This window comes from Solea solea, chromosome 19 (assembly GCF_958295425.1).
Source record: "Solea solea chromosome 19, fSolSol10.1, whole genome shotgun sequence".
NCBI lineage: Eukaryota > Metazoa > Chordata > Actinopteri > Pleuronectiformes > Soleidae > Solea > Solea solea.
In genome coordinates, this window is record NC_081152.1 from 1298769 (window position 1) to 1317680 (window position 18912).

Genomic DNA, 18912 nt, shown 5'->3' on the forward strand with positions numbered 1-18912 from the left:
TCAACCAAGAATATTTTTATTCCATCTTAGCCATTTGAACTGCACAGAAATCAGCAACAAGCAGGTAGTTTTAACATTTTGAAGTCATCCGAGTTAAGAGTCAACTCCTCCACAACAATGTCTTCTGTCTGTCCAAACATCTGCTGAGTCTTCTAGCGTGGCTCAACTATCACAAAAGGACGGGTAGCAACATCTTTAAAACAAAAACAACATATAATCACACACTCAAATAAATCTACGGGCTATTTATGCTGCATCTGGACATCTCAACTTACCTGCCTCGTTGTCTGCAACTGTAATCACAAAAGCAAAACATCAGCTTCTTCAACAGTCAAATCATTTTGCTGTAGCATGACAGTAAACATGTGCAGATATGAGCTGCAAAAACATGTATCAAAACTTACCATAAAGCAGCAGGAGAACGACGAGCGCCAAAACAGCCACACGATAAAGAGCCATTCTTGCTTCTGAAACTTTTGTTCCAAAACGGTGATGAGACACATGAAATTTTTTCTTTTAAATGCTCACTGCAGAGGAGGGGAGGAGTCAAACAGGTCACATGAGACAGGTGTTGGTTTTAATTGGTCAGGTTTGATGTCAGTAATTTGTTCTTCATGCTCTCCCAAACTTCCAATGTCGTCATTCTTTCCGAGCATGTTATAAAAATCCAATGAACTTTGTGTTATTTAACTTCAGTGAATCAAATTGTTTAATTTAATAAATTGTTACTTTTATTAACCTGAAGAACGCTCTGTCTCTTTTGTACATGAATACTGTGACGAACAGGGGTTGAGAGAGTCAGTGCTTGGATTCATAACTTCAATACTGTTTAATTGGGATATCTTTGATATTATTACAATTACAGGCAATTTTGTACAATTGCAAACGACAATTAAACGTACAAATAAATTAATTAATTTTACAAATATTTAATACAAAAAATATTAAAATTATTATTATTATTGGGTTTTTTTATCAATCAAATTATTGCCACATTATCTTTGTTGATCCCCAAAAACCGTTACAACACAGAGAGAGAAGGCCCCAGGGATCTGAACCGTGACCTACTAACAATGGCCACCACTGCACCACCATGTGTCCCATTTCTTTTAATTTTCTAGTTCATTTAAAAAGAAAACCTCTTAAATGTATTTTATTTTATTTGATATTAGAAATATATAACTATATTTGATTCTTCTGACTGTTACGTATATATTACCTTTCTTGTTTTTAATTTTTATAAAATGTATACTCATATTTCATTTTATTATTCTCTGGGAACCTCCTTGGACCTCTTCATTGAACCATTGAGGAGGTTGGGCTATGTAAATGTGATGATACTGTCACTTGGCTCCCCATGAAGGTGCAAATCATTGAGGCTAAACCAGGTAGATTTTTGTAGTTCCACATTTTCAAATGGCCACATCTTCTTCAAATATTTTCAGATTTCCATGTGCCCCCCCTGCCCTTGGGAGACTTGTTCCTGGTTTTTCCATGGCTGGGCACATTTGTCGTTTAACAGCCTGTGGCGTACACATCACCTGCCAATGTCAACATCCCACCAGATATTATTTAAAGAAGTGATGAGTCGCTCCCTTTCATGATCATCTGCACTCTCTTTACTTTTGAAACATCTACATGTCATTAGACTGTGAAGCAGGAAACCAGGACAACACAATATAATATATAATCAATATAATCAGTGTAAAAAAATAAAAAGAGATAAATAAAACAAAATGTTAGAGTAAAATAGAGCATAAAATATGACAGTGCAGGATAAAAAACATTTACTTATTTTTTTTACTAATTATTAAAAGAGTGTACAGTATAGTTTAATCATGAGCATTGGAGAATAGATTTTTAACTTAGATATAAAAACATTCACATTTGGTGCTGATTTCAGGTCTGTTGTTATATCTTGTTCCACTTGTGTGCAGTATAACTGACTATTTGACCTGAGTCAGTAGATCTTACATACCTCAAGATTTATATTACTTAAACATGTCATGTGTGGTTACTCAGAGGGCATGACACGTGGTTCCAAGGTAACATGCACCTTTTATTAAATATTAATTGATTCTAAAATATCAATAAAGGTCATTCATACCAAAAAAAGGGAAAAACCTAACCAAAGCTGAGGCCAAAGTGAAGGGATGAAGGCTAGTGCAGGGGAGGGATCCAAAGAAAAACACTCTCAGTGAAGACAACCCACTCCCCGGGAAACAGCAAGACAAGACGGGAGGATGCCACCACCAGATCACCAGCACTGCCACCACCGGCCTACAGCAACTGAAAAGGGTGGCGAAGAGAAGAAGAGAGAAACTCAGAGCCTAACAAAACTAGAATGTAGTTTTAAAATTATAATTGTAAATTAAATTGTAGTATAGTAAATTATGTATTTATTCATTTTTTGCAGTAATAGTACATTTAGATTCACATTTTTGATTCCCACTCCATACCAGGTGGTGGCAGTAATGCGCCAAATGGTCAACCGCAATAAAACATCAAAAGAAGAAAGCCCTTGGGGGGGAAAAAAACAAAAACATTAGCAGCACGGCGCAGGGGGCGGAGTTCTATCCAGTTCTTGTAATCCATCAGTGGTGCGGACGTTTTTGACGGGATGCTGTTCATGGCTCATCTCAATCTCTTCCCTGAGTTGTGAAAGTGACCCAGAACAAACCGAGGGTTTCTACCCAGACTGACACAGCTAACAGTCGCTGTGAGCCCCCGAGCATCAGCGGCTGAAGCTGGAGAACACGAACACGAACACTGGGCCTGTGAGTATGACTTCACCTTATTTCACTATATACATTCACTGTATATATGCGCTGTGTCCACTTTAGACCGCTGTTAGCTCGTGTTTGACAGAAGCTGGCCGTGGTTGGAAAGCTAACCTGATACAAAACACTGAGCTAAAAGCGTAGCTGTAAGCTAATGTTGTCACTGGAACATAGACTTCCGTAGAGAGTCGTTGTTATAAGGAGTTAAAGCGGCGTTTGTTTATTACACTGGGAATAGTTACGCTAGCTACTACGTAATATACGGCAATCCTCCCGCCCACAGCCCCACCCACGGGACTGTGAACACTTCACTCACCCACTCACTGTCCATCACTTCATCACATGTCATGATACAATGATGTGTTGCCATTTATAATTGCAACCCATCTATAATTATAACAGGCTACATTAGAACTCGAGGCTAATATGGCTTTGAAGTTATAAAATACACTTTGACATTAAAGGTCCGGTGTGTAATTTTATTACTTAACATCATACCCATGAAAATGCTTTACAGTTGCTCAGTGGTAGAGCGAATCGTCTTTCAACTTGGGTTGTGGGTTCGATTCCTGGCTCCGCTAGTCTGCATGCCGATGTGTCCTTGGGCAAGACACTTGACCCCATGTTGCTCCTGACGGCAGCGTGTGAGTGAAAGATGAGTGATAGAAAATGTGCTGCACATAGATGCGCTGTATGCAAGTGTGAGTGAATGGGTGAATGTCAAAACTGTAGTGCAGCTCTGAGTGGTCATCAAGACTAGAAAAGGGCTATAAAAATACAAACCATTTACCAATAATAGAGCTGTATGGCACCGCTATGTTTCTACAGCAGCCGAAACAGACATGCGTTTCAATCAGACCAGGGACACCAAGTCTGACTCCAGTCCGACTAAGTTCATTGGTAATCAGACTATGAATCGCATTATCCAGGTATGCTAGTCTGACTAAGACTAGTAAGATTTTAGTCAGACTAACGTGTTTACAAGACATTAAGAAAACTGAATTATTGTCTTAGACCGACTAAAATCAGACTTTTTAACATGAATGTAAACATCAGGTGAGGTGAGTTGTGAAAGTGGTATGTGAAGGTATGTGACGACCATTTAATGTCACTAATTCTTACACATTGTCTGTTAAGACAAGAATGATATAAAATGAATAAAACAGTCAATAAAATCTTGTCTTGTAAGTCTCATATTCTCAGACAGGTTGTGACAGAGAGTGAGGGCCTGGATAGAATAAGCTTGGGCCCCTTGATGCTCAGCCTAGATTCAGGAACGTTAGGTTAGTATGTTTTTGGTTGAGGGCCTCGTATTATGACCAGGTGAGAGAAGATCAGAAAAGGAGTGATTTGTGTACTTTTATAAGGCAAACCTTTATTCTGGATCAAATTTGATCAAAAAAGGTTGTTGCAGCACTTAACCGGATTGTGTTTAAATTTTCACCCGACCCTATTCTGAATTGATCAAATTACATTTTCAACAGACACTTTTCTCACTGCAGGGAGCAACGTCATCGTTTTCCAATCTGTCTGCCTGTGGTTGGGAGTCACTCTGATAGTGTAGTGCAGGAGGAGGAGGAGGAGGAGGAGGAGGAAGAGGAGGAGGAGGGAAACGCAGCAGACAGAGAGACTGCAGAACAACTCCCAGAATGCCTCTGTTCTTCAGGAAGAAGAAGCCCAGCGATGACTCTCAGAAGAGACTGGAGTATCAGCTGTGCCGGGTAAGAGCAATGCAGTTAAGTGAGAGTGTTCACCAGATAACCTTTAGTCCTTTCCTCACATAATCATACTGCTCAGGCCTGACATGATAAGGGTTCTTTTTTTTACATTATTAAATGTTGTGTTCTCTTAATACTGGGCTTCATGGAAGAACCATTCATGTGAACAGATTTAAGAGAATTGACATTTTTATTTCTCTGGTACAAACATAAATCTGGACAAGACATTTAAACCTAAATGGCTTCCATGTAAAAGTGAAAAAGTTCTGCATTTATCTGCTCTGTCTGAATGTGTATGAATGCAAAACTATACTGGAAAGTGCTTTGAGTGGTCATCAGGTCTAGAAAGCATTATATTATATGAATCAGACCATTGAATGTTAATTCTTTTTAATTGTCATACTGACTCACAGGTGACACGTGTCAATGCTTCAGCTTACTCTGCCAATATAGCAGAATTCCCTTTCCACATAGCAGAGCTAGAATCTCTGAATGCTTGAAGTGAATCTTTTTAACGAGAGAGACAATTACATGTCATTTTCAGTCAAAAAAAAAAGAGCATATGTATTTTAAACACACCCTAACTGTATTTCCCTGCTGTTCAGTCTAAGGAGGCAGGTGCTGATGACATTCTGGACATCTCAGACTGTGAGCTGTCAGAGGTGAGTATGGAACTGTGAACACTAGTGAGCCGAGCCTTACTAATGACTATAAAATGTCCTGCTTGCACTTATTAGTAATATTAATAGTGTTGTCCTCTCACACTTTTAAGCCTTTGATGTGTTTTAGAGGAGGGCGATTACAATTTGAAACACTTGCATCAGCGCCGGCTGTCCCCAGCACTTTTAAAAACAAACTGACGCCCTTGGGTCAGTACTACAGAGAATGACATTTTAGGTCTTTTCTCTTGCAGGTTCCCTCATGTGCCTTTTCCATTTGCAAGGTGCTTCAGAAGAAGGTAAGGATGCACTGCAAATTAACAGATTCTTACTTATAGGCCTGTAATCAACCAAAGAAATTCTTGGTCGACTGAAAGGGGGGGGGGGGGCGTCTTGGTAGGAAGCTGGTTTAACATTAAGTAGCCTCTCGTAACAACATTTACCGTGTTTATGTTACTTACGTAGCTTGTAACATCTTCAGGGTGGTAGCCTCTGTGTAGTGAAACCTTATTTATTGTAGAGTAACTTGTATCTAAGCTTATGATATTTTTACAAGTGGCCTGCAAATCACTGGTAATAACATAATCTCACATTGGCAATCCTCTGATGATGAAAGAGCTGCATAATTAAGGAAAAGGAAAGGAAATCATCTTTATTTGTCATTATACAACCGAAATTGCACAACGGAATTTGGAGGTCAGATGGAGGGTTGATCAGAGCCCCTGTGACAAGGACAAATGTGTCTAACATTCTAACATGCATATTCACCTGCAAAATCTGTCTATACTGATCACTAATTACCTGTGTGCATTGTTAAATATCCCTGGTTGAACAGTGGGCAGATAGAAATGTCCTCTCTTGCCCCCTCACAGGTATTTATCCTCCATAGCAACGAGCTAAGGTCACTGCTGCCCAAAGGATGTGATGTCAGTACTCTCACCACTTTAAAGGTAAAATAAACTGTGTTGATTGGAAGTACAGTATATGCATGTTTCAGACAGTGTTGTTTGTTGTAGCAAATTCCTCCTATTTCATAGTTGGCCATGATGCATAAGAATGTAAAGGAGCAATATGCAACATTCATGCAGGGCATCTGTGTGGCTAATTGTCTTTATTTTCATTGAAGCACCCATGATTAGAGCAGCCACACTACCTGCATGAGATGGACTACTCTTCTTGAGAAAAGACCTCTTACTGCCATGCAGTTAAAATGAACTTTAACCAGAGTTTCAATTAGGGATGCACAATATTGGACCTTTAATTATGAAATATTTGCAAGACCGCTTCATACCAAAGAGCCCTGTCATGTAGTTGAGCACAAAGGTAAATTTAAAAGTAGCCTAGACAAGGAGAGAGATGAGGAGAGAGACCAAGGATAATATTGGTCTGGCATTTCCGTGATTAATAGCAAAATGTTCCAAAAATGATTGAGCTACTCCGTATCCTTCTGGACTTGACACTTGATACTTTACTTTAAGTTACATGTCACATATGACATGCAGTTTCCAAATGGGACTACGAGTAGGGCTCAGCTTTACATTAGACAAAAAATAAGCCTGACATCTGACACATGCCTTATAATCCTGCGTAGGGTAGCACAGGGGTGGAAAATTCCCAGATTCTTTAGTTTGGGAATTTTAGAAATATCCTGAATTTGGAAACTTTCCATGAGAATTAAGTGGAAATGTTGGATAATTTTTACAGAAACTTACAGAAATAGCATCATATTCCTGGTTTTAAGAGGCTGACTTATCATGGCGCTAGTTAGCTACTGCAATACATTTTGATTTCTTAACTGTTGCTTGTTAAACTTAGACAGCGTAGATCAAATATCTACCTCATAATGTCATCAAAACTTACATCTTTATGTCATCCTTGGGCTTAAATGTGTGGCTTCAATAGTTCAGGTTTATAGAAATCATCTGTGATGTCATGTGACAGTGCATGTAAGGTGTGGCCTCAATAGCCCTGCAGTAAGTAGTGTGCTACGTGCCTGTGATTGAGGAGTAGTCGTTATATTCAACTGTATTCGCATCAAATCTGTGTTGATTGTTTTATTATTCATCAACTATATTTAAGTTTTTTAATTTTGAAAATGTCCAGTTTATTCCTGTTAATTCCTGTTAATTTCCTTGGAAAGTTTCCAATTTTGAAAAATAATCCTTATGAGTGAATCTGCCTGTGTGTCTCCAAAGGTTTTGGATCTACATGAGAATAAGATCATGGCACTCCCAGAGGACATCGGAAAGCTGAGATCACTACAGGTGAACCCTTCTGAACTTGACTCATGGCACAGAGTGAGAATTACAATGTTACTCATCATGGGCTTGTGTCTATTTTACATCCTGTCAGATTCTGAATGTGGAGAAGAACCGTTTAAAGACCGTTCCGGATTCAATTGGGGATCTGCAGCTTCTGCAGACACTGAATTTGAAGGGTATGCTGCCAAGTGCCTGGACACCTCTCTGTCCTCTCACAAGGAAAATGACAGTGGTGATCTCATTTCTAATCTAAATTCATTGTGTATGTAATAGGTAACCATCTCAGCGACCTGCCGTCATCAGTCAGCTCTTTGAAGAGCTTGCGCACCCTGGACCTGAGTGACAACAGCATCGTCCAGCTCCCCAAATCACTGGCCTACATCCGTACCCTCGAGGTTTGTGTCCCTGGATACTTATTCAGAAAGCTCTTGACAATTGACCTGTGACAAGTAGCTAGTATCTGGTAGTTTTGCTGGTATGAGGGTTGGATGATATGGAAAAACACTAACCCAAACCTAGTCGTCGATACCGGATATATTTGGTCCAATCGGGCAACCCTACTGTGTATTTCTTTACTTTTGCTTCAAAACGTTTGCTTTTACTTGGATGAACATTATTCATGTCGTACCTTTACTGTTTGTCACAGCGTTGTGTGATATAATGACTTGCATGGGCTGTTTATCTGAGTGAGCTGTAGGTCAAGTGTTGACATGGTCCTTTTGTGTGTCTGTTGTGACAGAGCTTAACACTTGATGCTGCTAAGATGACCTACCCCCCTGCATCTGTGTGTGCAGAGGGCACAGAGAGCATCCAACGCTTCCTCTGCACAGGTGAGCATTTATACAAGCATACAAACACCTGACAGCATGTGGACACCTGACCCAAGGACTTTGGTACTCATGTTCAGACGAATGTTCAAATGTTTTAGAATTGTATCAGGATTCTGCCAGCCTAAAACGTAATAATACAATTATTATAAATAAGTAAATACGATTGGGAATATTCTGAATTCACTATACTGTTAACTTAATATTTATTTATACAATTCCATTTGGCTTTAGCAATATACAAAAAACATATTAATCATTTTCAGTGGAAATAAGGAATTATCCTAAGTGGATATGAACATCCACTTAGGATAATTCCTGTTGCTGATGCACTCCTTTGAGCTATAGCAGGTTCACAGCCCTCTTTATGAAAACGGCGAAGAAGTAGATTGTTTCCATTTCGTGCCGTTTCACGCTTTGTCCCTTGTTGATCGCTCATCTTTGACAGCGTGTGAATGGGAGGAAGGGCAGAGAGATGTGACCTATTGCACATTTGCACGTCGTGATGACGACGCTCAAACGATACATTGTGCAGCCCTATTGCATGTTGGAAATTCTTTATCCACTGCTGCCTCCATCAGTAATTTAAGTATAAGTCAAATGTGTTATTTTGTGATTAATGTAGTTTGGTTGGATTTACCTGAGTGGCACAAACTTAACAAACAGGTCAGTTCTAGACGCTCATGTGGATGATAAAGTAGACAAGAAAAGTGATGTTCAAGTGCAGACAGGCACATTTCAAAAAACCTGAACTATCACTTTAACATCCGGAGCCTTTTCACCAAACAAAATATCGGTGCATATGAAAAACTTCTGGTGAATTCCTTGGTTGATGTGTTTTACAGAGCTGGGAGAAGAATACTGTCCTCCGTCCCAGTATCTGCTGCCAGTGCTGGAGAGTGACTGTGGACATCAGAACTGTGACCAGTGGGATGGTGCAGAGGAGGCTTGGCAGGTACAACAGGTGACACGTTAGCAGAGAGCTGCTTAATGTTTCTGCATGTGCATACATGTCTGTGGTTCCTCTTTTGACCAAAACAAGAGCGCACCACTAACAGGACCCACCGTGGTGTAGAGTCTCATGTGGACTCACACCGGAGCTCTGTTCCCCTGCACAGACGACTGTGGAAATTAGTGGATGACAAATTTCTGTCACACGACCTTTGTTGATGTGGAAAATATGACCGAGCCCAAACACACCAGACCCTGTACATCATGTGTGTAAGGCTCATTACAACTGTAGAGATGCTTAAATGGACAAAGATTAAAGGTCTAATATGCAATACTTGGGCACCAGTAACAACAGTCAGTGCTAGAAAGCTATCAGGCCTTTTCTTGATGGTCACCAATGAAAGCAGACTTGTTACGTTATTTTTGAGTGCAGGAGGATAAGGGCTCGCTCCGAGTAATATTTGAGCTCCATCTCAGAAATCCCAGCCCAATATTAAACCTGGTTTTACGTCTCCCTGTGACTCCAGCGAGTCAACTTCAGCTGGATGCTGTGCACTACATTCTATCTCTACTAAGCTTGTTACTGTGGCTATTACTGTGTTCAGGTGGAACTTCTCAACTCATAATCACAACATACACATTGAATACAATATATCCTGAACTCGTTTTCAGAAAACTTTGTGTCAACAGGCCGTGAATATGATTGTGAACAATGTAAACAATGCAGCATATCTACATACAGGGTACTCGAACACAACACCCAGCTACAGAAACCAAGGCTGGATGATATTTACATAGGTAATATTTGTTTCATGATGTCTTGTGATGCTGAATCTTGTGTGTTGGCTGCATCAACTGATTTCTGTTGTTCTGTCCTCACTATTGCAGAATAAATTCAGTGACTATGAGAAGAGAAAGGTATGTAGTCTGCAGTTGGCCAATGCTTTCACAATGTGGTTTCACTTTCACTATATTCTGCAAAATAAAGTTGATGTCACTTTTTAAACCACTCAGTACTCACACCAAAGTCCAGTGAGAAAATCAGCGAGTTTTCCTCACATAGGAGTTGTTGATCCGCTGCTGTCTCCATCAGTAATTGAAATGTGTTATTTGGTGACATCAGTGTTTGAAATCCTGTCTTCCGATTTCTCTAAATGACACAAACTAACCAAACAAAGCCGCAGTAATCCAGCAGCTCCTGCATCTATGCAAGCTAAGAACATTGTTACGTCCAGCCAGAAGAGATGGAGTGAACATATTATATGGTTGGACTTGCATTAAGAAAGGTCATCGTAGCATCAGCCGCTCTCTTCTGACTCTCACTCTTCTTCATCCTTCAGGTACAGAAGCAGCAAGAGAAACTGGCTTTTGAACGACACTTTGTAGAAAGGCAAAATGAACACACCCAGCTTGTGCTCATGAACGTGTCCCGCAAGGAGAACGTTCTAAACTCAGTTCGACAGGTAAACAGATGCTCATGCAGGATTGGCTGTTTATGAGACCAACTGTAGTCATGTTGAAAATGTACCTGTTGCTTTTGGGTTTTACCGTGAAAAAGAAGAAGGACAAGGAAAACGTATTTGTGTAAACATGTAGACTCTGAAAGCTGTGTCCTTGGATTCACAGTCAATGTGTAACTCAGTCAAAAGGCTCAACGGTCCATTGCACAACACAATATAGACGAGACTTGAGGTGATGTTTAAACTCATGAGTTAGCAAATTCCAGGAGAAGAAGTCACACTCGCCCACTTATTTCAACTGGATTGAAGACATAAGTTTGTGCTTTGGGGTTTTTTTTAATAAAAAAAACCAAACATAGAGCAACAAAACATTTGAACTTTATATTTGATGTTTTAAAATAGCTGTTTTGATCATTTTTTGCTCATTAATAGCTGTTGAAAAAAATCTTTTGGTAAAGATGTGTATCTTTTAAGCGTCGGCTAACATTATTAGTTTAAAATCTAACATTATTAGTTAAAATCTAACATCAGGTTAAAATCTAACATTATTAGGTTAAAATCTAACATTATTAGTTTAAAATCTAACATTATTAGTTAAAATCTAACATCATTAGGTTAAAATCTAACATTATTAGTTTAAAATCTAACATTATTAGGTTAAAATCTAACATTATTAGTTAAATCTAACATTATTAGTTAAAATCTAACATCAGGTTAAAATCTAACATTATAAGGTTAAAATCTAACATTATTAGTTTAAAATCTAATATTATTAGTTAAAATCTAACATTATTAGGTTAAAATCTAACATTATTAGTTTAAAATCTAACATTATTAGGTTAAAATCTAACATTATTAGTTCAAATCTAACATTATTAGGTTAAAATCTAACATTATTAGTTAAAATCTAACACTATTTGGTGAAAACTACAAACACAGTGTTTGTTTTTGTATTGTTTTTTTTTTGTTTTTTTTTACATAGAATGGTCATAGCTGTCATTTTGACCATGTTCAGTCCAAGGAATATTGTTGAATCTTTTCTAATTCTTTGAGACGCACATGATCGTTCCTTTGCAAATATGCTATTTGCTTTTCCTTTTTTCACTGATGCAAAGCTGCAGTTTAGTTTTTGCTTTATTCTAAAACAAAAACTATATTGTCAGTAAGAGCTATGAGAGAGTTTTTAGCCATTAGTGGGCATCACTGGATAATTGTGCATCACTGCAGTGACAGCGCATAATTGACTGTAGCCACATAGCCAGTGTTTTGATTTTCCAGCTGCTAGAAGCTGCAGCTTGACTACAAAGGTTTTGGAAGATAAAGAATTTCAAACTCGTATTTAAAGAACCTGAAAAGCCAATGCAAAGTTCCTCCTCTTTTATAAGAAAAAGTGTCTAAGAACATGAAATTGTTATAATTTAGTTGGTAATCCAACTAAACGCCATTATTTTTTTGTTTTATTGTGGAACACTAGTTTCCATTGATGTGTTCACTGTGCGTAACCATGCACAGAGACAGTTTAATGTAAGCATTTGTAATCTGTCAATTGTAGGAGAACAAGCGCCTCGAGCACGGAGTCAGCCAGCAGCAGAGGGCTCAGGAGGCCGACAGGCTTCTACTGCTGGAGAAGGTCCGACAGGCTGAAGACAACATCAGCAGCCGCATAAGCAACATGCTGATGGATAACCACCGGTAGGGTGTGACAGAACTCGCTGTGTGTGGTTATAAATGGAGGGTGTGTGCATTCATGGATGCATGTTTTTTCAGGCAGAAAAAGAGCACCGAGTTTCTTCAAGCCATGGAGGAGGAACGGTGAGTGGACAGATCCCTGATCTATAATAGCAGCGATACAGTATGGAGTGCTTCAGCTCATGCACCGAGGCAATTATTTTCCACTTATAAGACTGAGTCTGTTTATAGAGCACTTTCCATATAAGAGACACACAATGTTTTCCAGGGCATGAATAACAAACACACAACGCCAGCAGAGTTGATGCTGTAACTGAACTGAGCTGACGTAGGCTTCTAGTACATTAGAAGAAGAAGAAGTATTGTATAGTTAGCGCTTCACAAACTTCAGTTTCTATTTGGAAAAGGCTGTCTTACTGCAGTCGCCACCATACTCTTAAAATACTATTTTTGAAATGAGTGAGAGTGAGTCCAGAAGTGTCCTCACTTTCCCAGCATGTCCTTTTACTGTAAAAGTCAGAAAACAATAAAGATGCCATTGACTCTCTCACATCACAGGATCTCTATGGAGCATCTGACTGCCATCACACAGGAAGAAGCTAATTCACTGAGGGAGAGGGAGGTGGCAGGTGAGTAGTATGAGCAACATGAGGATGTAACAATATCTTCTTACACCCTTGTTTTGCAGCATTTCATATGTTTTATGTTCAAAATCCAGTAATGACCTCACTGCACGTATATATGTATATACTTTAGAGCTGCAACTCACAATTATTTTAGTAATCAGTTAATCTGTCGATTATTTTCATGATTAATCGGTTGGTCCATAAAATATCAGAAAACCTTAAAAAATATTGTTTCTTCGCCAAAACCTGGAAACGATGATGTTCTCAAATGTCTTGTTTTGTCCACAAACCAAAATGATTTACTTTCAATGATTTCTTTGTTATCCAGAGCAAAGAAATGAAGAAAATATTCATGTTTAAGAAGCTTAAACAATTGGAAATCTTGTTTTAATCATGAAAAAAACTTCAAACCGATTAATCGATTATCAAAATAGTTGTCGATTAATTTAGTAATCGATTAATAATCGATTACTAAATGAATTGTTTCAGCTCTACTATACTTTACTGTAATAACTCACCATTCTTCTTCCTTCACTTATTGTTTTTAATCCACCTCTCTCCCGTCTGTGTGTGTGTGTGTGTGTGTGTGTGTGAAGGGGCCATGCAGGCCATGCTGTCGTACAGCTGTACTATGAACCTCCTCCAGGAAGCCAGTGACAGTCGCAGACAGAGCCTGGTGTCGGAGGCTTGCAGGAGGTTAATCTCACACACACACACACACACACACACACACACACACACACACACAGAATGAGCTTCATATATACAGAGCAAGTTATAAATATAAATGAAGTTGTGTGTGATCACAGTAAAATGACACAGTGAATATGTAAACCAGCTGCAAGTGTGTCAGTATTTAGGAAGCAACGCTGCCCCCCGCCCCCCACCAGTGCACATTAATGGGGCCATAATCCATTAATTATCCATAAGATTATACCAATATCAATAATGACAATACTGCCATTGCTAATGATATGAGGACTATGTTGTAACGCTGGTGTGTGATTCCTCCTCCCCTGTTTGTGAACAGCATGGAGACTTTGGACAAGAAGTTTGACAAAATGCTGTCCCTCCAAGCTTTGGACAAATCTAAAGCCATTGCCCAAATATTGCAGGAGGTATGTGACAGTTGTGAAGTTTGAGGTCATCATTGTTAAAGAAATGTTCAGACCGTGTGACGCAGACCGAGTTTCAGCTGCCAGGCTCCGTGACCTGTCATGACCTCTGATTATTTTATAGGAGGAGATGCAGAAAGCCGCGTTTGAGGCTTTGCAGCTGCAGAAAGATGCTGTACACGGCTACATCCGCAACCAGGTGTGTGTGGGTGGGCGGGTGGGTGCAAACGGGCGGGGTCAGGGAGGCTCCAGTCCCTTTACACCATGTGTTTTCTGTCTCTCATTAGACACATAAAACCTGCTGTAATATTCCTGTCTTTTCTCATCTTCATGTTTGCTCCTCAAACGCTGCAGATTAAGATCATAGAGGGCGAGTTAAAGCAGTTGACGAAACTGGAGATTAAAAAACGTAATCTGGATGCTGAGAACCTGCAGGTGGGTGTCACGGCGCTCTCTCTCACGCTTCCTACATTTACCTTGATTTATTTTTTCTTCCTGTTAGTTACTATATTACAGTATTTGATTTTCCATGTCATTGCTCCATAGCAACAGTATCCCATGATGCATGTTGTTATTAAAGATAATAATCAGAATGAAAAGCTTATTGCATAGTGTGAAGATTATAATTATGATTTGAGTCACTTGAGAGGCAGGCTAGTGTTGGCTTGTACTAATGAATGTGTGTTGGATGGTGTGTGTGTGTATGGGTGTGCAGGAGGTTCTGGTGGAGCAACGCACAGCTCTGAGTGATTTGTTTCAGCAGCTGCTGAAGCAGAGGGACCAGAGAGAGGAGGAGCTGCAGCAGATTCTGGTGAGGAAAACCGTGGTCCACACTGTGGACTACATGTCTAAAGTGAGACCTTATCAGGGGTGACCTCAGGCCAGGGCAGTCTGGCAGTGATATTTACAGAGAAGCAACGTTCTCCACGTGGAGACGATGGAGAGGAAGAACAGGACGAAACCTAAAGGATAAGCAAGGTCCACAACCTCTCTGAATCAGGCCCCTCCGTGTCCCACTTATGTTGTATGTTAACAGGGTGTGCTGTGACCATGACTCTGGTGCCGACTGTGTGTGTAAACCTTAGCCCGAGGACTGTAATTCAAGCGCAGGGCCGATCCTTTGAGCCTACAAACATGGTGGAGAAAAAGCTGTTGATTTCATGAAGAAGAGGAACAAACATTACATTTTTCACTGAATGTCTTTAGGCTGAGTTGAAGATGGAGGTTGAGCACTTGTCTGTCTTTTGATTTGTGTGTTTGTCAGCGTCACCGTTTCAGCTCGTGCTTTCCTTCATTACATCATGAGTTGCCCTACATACATGACATTAACACACGTGTTCATGTTCACATGCACCCACATCTGAACTGAATGTTAATGACTGTCCCCGTCATTCTCGTCACATGAGACCGGTAACAGTTGTTTGTGTTTTACAGGCTGAGTTGGAGAAGAAGTGCGAGTCCAACCAACAGAATTACTGGATGATCCAGTATCAGAGGCTGCTGGATGCGAAGCCTGTGTCTCTGCGCATGCAGGTGGAGTATAGAGCAGAGAGCACACGTCATTTAAATGAAGATGAACTGTTACGCAGCTCATCTGACCCAGTGTTTATACTTTAGAGCTGAAACAATTCATCAATTGTTACTAAATATTACTAAATTAATCGACAACTATATTGATAATCGATCAATCTCAAGCTTTTTTCATGATTTCTTTGCTCTGATAACAAAGAAATCATTAAAAGTGAATTATTTTGACATTTAAGAACATCATCGTTTCCAGGTTTGACAAACTACGATCAACATTTTTTAAGGTTTTCATGACGTTTTTCGGACCAAACAATTAATCGAGAAAATAATCGACAGGTTAATCGATTGTGAAAATGATCGTTAGTTGCAGCTCTATTGTACTTTATTGTCAATAATTTTCAAGGACAGAAAGGTTCAACAATTGTTGGATTGTTATTTTATTATTACCATATCATGTTATACAGCGGCAAAATGTGACTTCCGAACTGATACCGCAAATACAATATCTATCACAATGAGATAGTTTGCTCAAATCCTGCAGCCCTTGTTGGAAACGAGCACTTTTTCCTGTAACAGCCGTGTTGTTGCAGGAAGCCGGTGTGGAGAGGGAGCTGATCAACCTGCTGTGCAAACTGTCTGCTCAGCATTATCTGCCCATCCTGGCTCATCATCGCGTTACAGCCGAGGCTCTTCGCCACATGAGCTCCTCTGACCTCAAGAAGGTTTGTGTGCAACACTGAATTTATGAATCAGGATTCCAAAACATAGATAAAGACATGCTGTGGAAACAAATGACAGACTAAAGATTTCATCTTTTCTTTTTCATCTCCTTGTGATAATGGAAGTATCCCCTCTGGTGTCAGGTTTAAAAAACAGTGAGTGAGTGAATGATCATCATGTTCATTTATCTGTTTCCAGCTTGGCATCTGTGAAGTAGGAATCCAGAAAGCTCTTCTGAACTGGGCACAGGATTTCCAACAGAAAGGTACAATAAACACACACACACACACTAAATAATAAACACAACACAATCATCGTGTTCATGTGGTAACACACTGGTAAGATGACAAAACAAAGCAAGAGTCAGTGACCACAGTGAGTTACAGGACAGCAACACGTCTTGACATGTTGTGTATCACTAGTCCACTGTAGCAATATCGAGTCGACTGTGACTAATGGATGTTTTCTTTGTATCTGGGAGAGCCAGGACCAAAGATATAAACTGTGACCCAAATATAACAAATATAAATCATTACAAGAGCAAATGTGTGCCTAATGTCGCGACTAATGTCTGTAACACCTACTTTGTGGGGGGCCAAACACAATGTGGTATTTTCTTTAATTGCCTTTATCACGTCTGAACTTAATTCATTGCAGTATTAGTATTAATGCTAAGGTGGGAAAAATCGATTTTTCATCTCATTTGGAGGACAGTGAGAGTATTATTTTATTTCATTGTGTGTGATTGTGTCTTCCAGGAGCTTGTAAGGCTGCTCTGCAGGACGGAGAGGAAGAAGTTTTACCATCAGCTCCACCTCCATCCTCTCCTCCCTCTTTTCCCAGTACTTCAACTGCCCAGTTCCCCAGTCCTCCACTCACCCCAGGCACTCCTGTCACTCCTGCTGGCCCCAGTCCTGTGGAGGGACCGGGCAGCTCAGAGTGTGTGGTCTGCATGGAGACAGAGGTAAGAAAATTCAAAACAATAAAACATCGAATCTTCTATTATTTATTGTAGGAACTACACGGAGAGTGTGAGTGTCTTTATTATAATATATATATATATATATAAGTATTATAATATAATATTATAATATATATATGTAAGTAATGACGTGTGAGCTGACTGATACTGTCCTCTCTCCAGTCTCAGGTCATCTTCCTGCCCTGTGGTCATGTCTGCTGCTGTCAGGTGTGCAACGACGCCCTGCAGAACTGCCCCTTGTGCCGCTCCAGTATTTCCCAGCGTGTACGTGTCTACTATAGCTAGAAGCAGCTGTGCTGCGGCGGTGGCGGCGGCGGCGGCTGCTACTGTGACACACTTGTTTATGCATGTTCATTAAGATGCTGTGATCTAACCGAGTTATGTGTTTGAGAAAAGAGGAAAAAAAGCTTTTAGCTGGATTTTGAAGAGCAGAGATACTTTCTTATATAAACTGCTTGATGCTGTATATTTATATAAGTTTAAATAGAATTTTTAATAAGTCCGTAGCTTCGAAGCCTCTTCTAATTCTGTTCTATTTTTCCATTATAATCTGAAGAGTGCCTTTTTTGAGAAGTTATCCTTCTTGTCTCTTATGTGTGTCCCACATAAACGTAAATCTAACCACACACACACACACACACACACACACACACACACACTAGTGCTAGTGGTCGTTGTTGTTTGTTGTCATTGTCGCTGAGGCTTTTCTTCCTTCATATCCAGGTCTTATTTCTCTTTGTTTCATTTTCTGTTCTTGACATCCACCTCACCTTAAATGAATCAACCTGCCAAAGCACCCCATCTTAAGCTGCTTGGTCATACTAACATTTGCTATCTCAATGTTATATTGTAATCATTGTAACACAATGTATGACTCAAATATGTAATGTATGTACAATGACACGGCTGAAATAAACAGTGTGTTAATGTCTTACATGTAAACTGGTTTGATTTGTTCATCATAGACCTTCACATGCCAAAATCTGTGATACCTCAAGAATATGAACATTCACGTCTTTATCTCACTGTGAGACACACTTGTAAACCACTCACTCTCCCACACCAAAGAGACAGTCATAGAGAAAATCAGTGATTTCACATCACAGCACTCAGGACAGAAGGACAGCAGCAAAAGTGGAAGGGAAGGTCTACAGGACAGTAGTGAGACCTGCTATGATGTGTATAGTTGCTCTTATTTTAGTAATCACTGGGGAACCACTTCATTCAAGAAAGAAAACATTTGTTTTTCACAGTTAAGCAATTAACTTTTCCCCAGGCACCAACTCTGGAGTCATTTAAATCTCTGATGAAGTGACACTTGTTCCAGCAGGCTTTTGCCACCTGACTGTTTGTTTTCTTCTCGTTCTCAATTGTACAGCGACCTTGGGTTTCGTGAAAGGCGCTTTATAAATCCATGTTTTTTTTATAACAATAATAATAATGATAATGATAATAATTACAAATCACAAATTATAAGAAAAGGTGAGCTGTCTAAGGCTGTACTCAAACTTTGACCAGCTGCAGAGTTTACCTCATTGAATTGTTTGGTCTGAAAATGAGTACATGTCATTTCTACCCAAGAGTGACTTCATAATCT

The 18912-nt window shown here is 39.6% G+C and overlaps 1 protein-coding gene and 1 long non-coding RNA gene across 4 annotated transcripts; one reads left to right on the forward strand and one right to left on the reverse strand.

The window, feature by feature from the left end:
* LOC131446596 (uncharacterized) lies at nt 1-3175 on the reverse strand. The gene is made up of 5 exons (XR_009233945.1): nt 3097-3175; nt 2108-2289; nt 405-527; nt 276-293; nt 1-193 (listed from the first exon to the last, which is right to left on the reverse strand). It is a non-coding gene; the product is annotated as an uncharacterized LOC131446596 (long non-coding RNA).
* Nucleotides 2525-18249, forward strand: lrsam1 (leucine rich repeat and sterile alpha motif containing 1). Of its 3 annotated transcripts, none has more exons than XM_058617949.1 (25): nt 2525-2777; nt 4265-4501; nt 5104-5160; nt 5412-5456; nt 6030-6107; nt 7353-7421; nt 7510-7594; nt 7692-7813; nt 8158-8248; nt 9091-9209; nt 10085-10114; nt 10537-10659; nt 12209-12348; nt 12424-12468; nt 12904-12974; nt 13568-13667; nt 14002-14089; nt 14211-14285; nt 14441-14521; nt 14802-14897; nt 15521-15619; nt 16204-16335; nt 16532-16598; nt 17092-17297; nt 17478-18249. In XM_058617949.1, the coding sequence occupies exons 2-25, from the start codon at nt 4430-4432 to the stop codon at nt 17598-17600; spliced, it is 2214 nt and encodes a 737-aa protein (XP_058473932.1). In that variant the 5' UTR covers nt 2525-2777; nt 4265-4429; the 3' UTR covers nt 17601-18249. The 3 variants fall into 3 exon arrangements, with proteins under 3 accessions (XP_058473932.1, XP_058473931.1, XP_058473933.1); XM_058617948.1 differs by having other exon boundaries at nt 4283-4501; XM_058617950.1 differs by having other exon boundaries at nt 2526-2777; nt 4283-4501; nt 9091-9200.
* The last annotated feature ends 663 nt before the right edge of the window (nt 18250-18912 follow it).

What these genes read in the sequence shown, in the direction of transcription:
- lrsam1 (XM_058617949.1), top strand. Translation starts at nt 4,430, where the DNA reads ATGCCTCTGTTCTTCAGGAAGAAGAAGCCCAGCGATGACTCTCAGAAG. An exon ending in CCTACATCCGTACCCTCGAG is followed by an intron (nt 7,814 to 8,157) that starts GTTTGTGTCCCT and finishes CTGTTGTGACAG; the next exon opens with AGCTTAACACTTGATGCTGC. An exon ending in TGGTCTGCATGGAGACAGAG is followed by an intron (nt 17,298 to 17,477) that starts GTAAGAAAATTC and finishes TCCTCTCTCCAG; the next exon opens with TCTCAGGTCATCTTCCTGCC.